The following is a 6,267-nucleotide window of genomic DNA, read 5'->3' as shown; positions in this document are numbered from 1 at the left end:
TTGTTGTGTTTGAAATTTTATTATTGACTTTTTTTTTTTCCTTTTTTCAATGCAACATAGTAATTTAATTTGACATTTTGGACAAATCTCTGTCTCTACAAGACTCCAGTGGTGTCTACTGATATACCAAACTTAACAAGGGTATGGACGTTTGCCACATGAAAGTGTTTCAGATGGATACTGTTTGAATGCAGTGTTGACATTTTTATCTTTGATGCACACAGCTCCTCCCCAGCGCTCGTATTGTGTTGAGGCGCGGTTCATGTCTCCAAAACAGGTCCAGATGATGTTGGACTCAGTGGTCACGGCCCACTTGGAATGGTCAATTTTGGAGGACCATTTCTTCATCGTATCATCCTTTGTGTCGATCGCCTCCACATTGATAACCTGTTTTTTACCTCTGTCACAGAAGCTCTCATCTCTTTTTGGCTGACAAGCCCAGGTCTGAGCCTTTACGTTACTGTTCAGTTGATCAGCCAGCTTCACATACAGGTCCCCATCTGAAAAAGGATGCATTCATAAACTGTGAGACACCAGCTACACACAGATTTATACCATAGACCATTGTTTCTCAAAGACTGGGTCACGACCCTCAGTTTGTTTTTGTTTTTTTCAGTCGCCTTGTCACGATCTGCATGTAGCTCTGCAACATACATGATACACAATATTTTCGGACACATGAGAGAGCTCGTGAGTCAGTGAATCCTATCTGCCTGCCCTGAGCGAGTGTTCCTGCAGCTCAAGTTAAGAAGTACTTGCTTGGTTGTCCAAAAAGAAGGGTGAGAAATCAGAAGGTCAGTGCACTTCAGGATACTTACAGATCCCTTTTATTGCTGGTTCAGTTACTGTTTTTCATTGTATAAAACTTGAGTAATACTAATTGTTCAGAGACACGATCACTCAGTCAACAATAAAATATCCTCATTCATGTTCAATAATGCTCAAATCCAGCTTTATTTTGTGATTTATGAATAATGTCTATTGCCTTGATAGCAAAGGTTTGTTATTTTTAAAATATAGGTCCCCAGAAAAATGTTTGGGAAACAAATTCAAATCCAAATTTGTATAGTCAAATAATCAATATATTTAGGGTAAAAGGATTTATACGGGACAACAGCAGAAAGGAGACATGAGTTGCTGGTATTTATATGTAAAATTAAACTCATGATGTACAAGTTGAATCTCTCTTTATAGAAATACATTGCTTTCTAGTACTGTTTGGGCATAAATAGCAGCTTTTGCATGGACATCCTTGCAGGTGTAGCCTTGTGAGCGCAGTGTGGGTCAGATACACAGATACAGAATAGTTTTCAGAGCTTTTGCCAAGCCCCCTTTTTAGTCGACCAATCGATTGGAAGGACATGTCTTCGTGAATTTATTTAGTCGACTACAGGTCTAATAAAATCAAATAAGACCAGACAATGATGTTTGTTATGACACCTCCCTCTTACCTTTGGCTTCTTCCCCGAGCGGTTTGGCCATGATTGCCAGATCCTTGTGTCCTATGGTCTGTAGGGGCACTAATGTCCCCAAACCAGTCGCAGACGTTTCCCATCTGGCAGCTTTTTCCAGCTCACTTGGGAAATCTCCAGGAAGGTCGTAGTCATATGGATATGCGTGGATTCTCTGCAGATGTTCCCCTGAAAACAGCTGGACATTACTCAGGGCCTCTCTTGGACTTCTCTAGATGCAAAACCAAATGTGTTCCTTACCCACAGTCTTGAGCGCAGAGAAGGGCAGAGACACACACAGGAAGGTCTGGCCCTTGTCTTTTCCACTGTCAGGCCAAAAGCGGTTCTGGTCCCTCCTGAATGGGAACCGAGGAGTGCTGTGAGTGATCCACAGGGCAGTCTGAGTACTGCTGTCCCCCATCACCACACCTGTACAGAGACAGAGACATCACCTGTACAGAGACAGAGACATCACCTGTACAGAGACAGAGACATCACCTGTACAGAGACAGAGACATCACCTGTACAGAGACAGAGACATCACCTGTACAGAGACAGAGACATCACCTGTACAGAGACAGAGACATCACCTGTACAGAGACATCACCTGTACAGAGACAGAGACATCACCTGTACAGAGACATCACCTGTACAGAGACATCACCTGTACAGAGACAGAGACATCACCTGTACAGAGACAGAGACATCACCTGTACAGAGACAGAGACATCACCTGTGACCCTCGGTGTCCGTGATTCCAAAAGTTGTTTATATTTAAAATATTTCTGTTTGGTCAGACCGGCTTATCAAAGCCTGATCCCATCAGGTCTCAGAAGATCAGAAGGGCTGGGCCTGGTTAGTTCTTGGATGGGAGATCGCTGGGAATTCCAGGTGCCACAGGGGGGAACCAGTGGCCAAAACTGTTGTTGTGTCCTTAGGCAAGACACTTTACATATATTGCCTAGTATGAAAGTGGTGTGTGCGTGAGTGTTGGTGGTGGTCGGAGGGGCCAATGGTGCAGATTGGCAGCCTCACTTCTGTCAGTCTGCCCCAGGGCAGCTGTGGCTACAGTAGTAGTTTACCACCACTGAGTGTGGAGAGAATGAATAATGATCTGTAAAGCCCTTTGGGGATCTGGAAAGGCTCTATATACAGTAAAGGCAATGATGAATTAAAAAGAATTGATTAATATCGCTCATTTTATCAGATCTTTTGCATTTTTTGGCCTAACAACATGAAAGTTGGCACTGCACACACCCGTCTCATTATGATGACACCCTCCAAATTTGAGATCATTCAGATGAGTGGTTTGAGAGTTATGCATGGAACAGACAAACAAACCAACAGGAGGAGACACAGACAGACGTTCCTTGCATTAATACATAGATATACTGTATATGATTGTACTGGTTCTTACTTGAAATCTAACAATGATTAAATTGTACTTTGCCATGAAATATCCAAAAGATAAATTCACAAATGTTGAACCTGATCATTTCTATTAGTGACTAGACACAAGAGTCACTGAATTACAACACAAAACGGCATTTATTTCCTCTCAATATGACTGGCCTCTAGAATGTTGTGATGTGATCTGAAACTTTTGCTCTCTGACCTTTGCTGTGCCCAAACAATTCGCTCATGGCCTGGGCTCCCGGAGGCTGGTCACTGTAGCTCAGAAACCCGAAGGTAGATGGCTGAAACAGAGACAGAGTCAAGTATTTATCAACTTGCATTCTTATTTTAGTTTAAATGTGAGTTTAAATGTGTACACCATCTCAGCACCACCACCCCTGATCACGTGCACTATCACACAGTGTGCATGTGTCCTCAAGTTGAAGCAAGTGCCTTCTAAATCCTTGTGCTGCTGATTTTTATTTTGTTTTTTTCATCTTATAAGACTGTAGATGTCACACTACATGATGCAAGGATGCATTTAATTGTACACATTCACACTATGCCATGGTTCACACGAGCAGTCGTGGAAAAGACCAAAGCTTGTGAACAGTGTTGGGAGTAACGTGTTATAAAAGTAACAAATTACAGTAATGCATTGCTTTTTGCTGTAATGTTCAGCATTACAGGGGAAAAAATCTTAATATTTTACTCAGTACAAATGTCAGTAACATGTGTTACAATGCATTTTTAACCTGGATTGAAGTGGTGGGTTTTTCGTTTTTCTTCATACAAATTCCCTAAAATCGCTGTGATATCAGCAGTGGTGAAATGTCGGAGAAGCGCCTGCGTAGACTGTGAAGTAACCGCGGGTGAAAGGACCGAAGCAGAACTCCACGCTCCACGGGTCTGACTGCAGCTGACGCAATCGCGCTTTGCAAACACCCTGTTCCATGGGCTCAGGTTCTCTCTCATTCCAAGTTCTAGTCTAAGATTAGTCATGGTTCAGTCCTGGTTCAGCTCTGGTTTAGTCCTAGTTTAGTCCTGGTTTAGACCTAGTTTAGTCCTGCTTTAGTCCTCGGTTCAGTCCTGGTTTAGTTCTAGTTCAGTCCTGGTTTAGACCTGGTTTAGTCCTGGTTTAGTCCTGGTTCAGTCCTGGTTCAGTCCTGGTTTAGTCCTGGTTCAGTTCTGGTTCAGTCCTGGTTTAGTCCTGGTTCAGTTCTGGTTCAGTTTTGGTTTAGTCCTGGTTTAGACCTACTTCAGTCCTCGGATCAGTCCTGGTTTAGTTCTGGTTCAGTCCTGGTTTAGTCCTGGTTCAATCCTGGTTCAGTCCTGTTTCAGTCCTGGTTTAGTTCTGGTTCAGTCCTGGTTCAGTCCTGGTTCAGTCCTGGTTCAGTTCTGGTTCAGTCCTGGTTCAGTCCTGGTTCAGTCCTGGATCAGTACATATACAGTGCAAAAGTTCAGCATCACAGTTATTTTGGTGAGAGTAACTTAAAAGTAATGTAATAGTAATGTAATGCCTTACATCTTAAATGCACTAATATTCTAATGTAATGATTCCACAGTTTTTCACTTAATCACTCTCACTTTTTTTTGTTGAAAATCAAACTCCTAAACAGAACTTGAACACTTGTATGGATCACAGGCTCCTGAAAATGTGCTCTTTAAATTCATTTTGTGTTTTTGCTTGAGTTTTCAGACTATATAAAACAGACTGTGTTTGTGTACAGAAGAGTGCATTCTGTTGTCATGGTAACTAAATATTCTTTCAACATAAGCAGTGGTACCATTGTCCGGACGGATCCAAGCATCGGCCGGAGTGTGTTGGCCAGGGGTCCGTTTGCGTCGTTGATGTGAGAGTTGGTTTTCTGTCCAGCAGAGTCAATGTAGATGTACTCTGTACCTGTGCGCTGCTCCGTTCCAGGAGCCTTGTACAGGACGTACCTGAAGAGAGAGGATTATAGTCACAACAAACCACGAAGAATGATAAAGCTTTCAAAAGGAGTCATTTCATTTCACCAATCACCCAAGAGGCTTTGTCATCTGTCTACACTCACTTCACAGCCGTGTGTGTACAGTTTGTGAAACTGTACCAGCTCATCGTACAAGTCCATGGAAATGCTCCATGAATGTTGATTTTCCTTTTAGTGCTGACCTCAGACCTCAGAGAAAACCTTGTGGCTAAGAAGCAAAACTCACTCAAACTCACACCAGGTTTACACTAACTGCGAGGGAAGTTCAGCACATACTTTGAGTAGGTTACTTTCAGTTCACCTGTTACACTACAGTGTACTACAGTGTGGATTTGACAGAAGCAGTGTGGTTTTACACAGGTTCTCATGATAACATGTGTCAAATGACCTGAAAACTGCTCCTGCCACACTCAGCAGGCAGGCTGAGTGTGGCAGGAGCAGAGGTCAATGTGGCAGGTGAGGAAGTCAGTATACACCCAGTGTAAAATCTTAAATCCACATCTACTTCTTGAAATCATGGATCCTTTTAACATAAATCCATATTCACTTTAGTTATATAGAATATTTTATAAACAACAGTTACAAAAGTACTGCCCATATAACATTAAAATAACAACAAAAGGTATAAATGTTCAATTTAACCTTTTAAAACCAATGAAGTCAAAAAAAACCAACAGTCAGAAACCCTGGTTATACATGTGTGTAAGTGCTGTAGACTCTACACTGTACAGAGACTGTACATAGATGTACACTACTGGTCAAAAGTTTTAGAACACCCTAATTTTTTTTTCCAGTTATTTATTGCAATTCAAGTCATGCAAGTCCAATGAAGAGCTTGAAATGGTACAAAGGTAAATACTGCAGACAGACGTTAAAAAAAAGATAAAAAACAAAACACAAGTCCAAGCTCTGCCAAAACTACCTCAGGATAAAAGAAGAAGATGGTAAAGCTTGAAAACATGGAGTGTCCAGCAGCAGCACAGTGTCCAGACTTAAACCCCATGGAGCTGGTTTGGGATGAACTGGACAGAAGAGTGAAGCAACCTACAAGTGCCACACATTTATGGAAACTTCTGCAACAGACTTGGGAAGAACTTTCTGAAGAATATTTCTGTTGCAGAAAATGTGTTCAGCTGTTAGATCTGCCAAAATTAGCTACTCTGAAGAATCAAAAGTTTAGAATATGTTTTGATCTAGAAATTGATTCCATGATTTATTCTTTAACTCAAATAGCTTATTTATTCTGTGCTTTCATTTCAGAGTGCAATAAATTTAATAAACAGTAACATACTGGAAAAAGTGGTGTTCTAAAACTTTTGACCGGTAGTGTACATAGATGTACATAAACAGTACATATCTACAGTAAGTGATCTATGGAAGTGACTCACCAGTCGACATCACCATTGTTGTCATTTTTACAGCTCACGGACACAGGAGCACCTAGAGCT

General features: G+C 41.6%; 1 protein-coding gene across 1 annotated transcript in view; it reads right to left on the bottom strand.

Moving 5' to 3' along the window:
- LOC110153540 (plancitoxin-1-like) overlaps positions 1-6,267 on the bottom strand; it is an 8,230-nt gene continuing 1,963 nt past the window's right edge. Inside the window, exons 3-8 of the mRNA XM_055157771.1 lie at positions 6,208-6,267; positions 4,634-4,790; positions 3,067-3,148; positions 1,713-1,880; positions 1,452-1,640; positions 1-500 (exon numbers count right to left, since the gene is read on the bottom strand). The exon at positions 6,208-6,267 is cut by the window's right edge and continues 55 nt beyond it. Of these exons, the coding sequence (XP_055013746.1) occupies positions 133-500; positions 1,452-1,640; positions 1,713-1,880; positions 3,067-3,148; positions 4,634-4,790; positions 6,208-6,267 (1,024 nt within the window). The 3' untranslated portion in view covers positions 1-132. The remainder of the gene's footprint in view (positions 501-1,451; positions 1,641-1,712; positions 1,881-3,066; positions 3,149-4,633; positions 4,791-6,207) is intronic.

Source organism: Boleophthalmus pectinirostris, unplaced genomic scaffold (genome assembly GCF_026225935.1).
Source record: "Boleophthalmus pectinirostris isolate CB_2022bp ecotype Guang Dong unplaced genomic scaffold, ASM2622593v1 HiC_scaffold_22, whole genome shotgun sequence".
Taxonomy (NCBI): Eukaryota; Metazoa; Chordata; class Actinopteri; order Gobiiformes; family Gobiidae; genus Boleophthalmus; species Boleophthalmus pectinirostris.
Note: the sequence above shows the minus strand (reverse complement) of the source record. Positions and strands in the feature narration are given on the sequence as shown.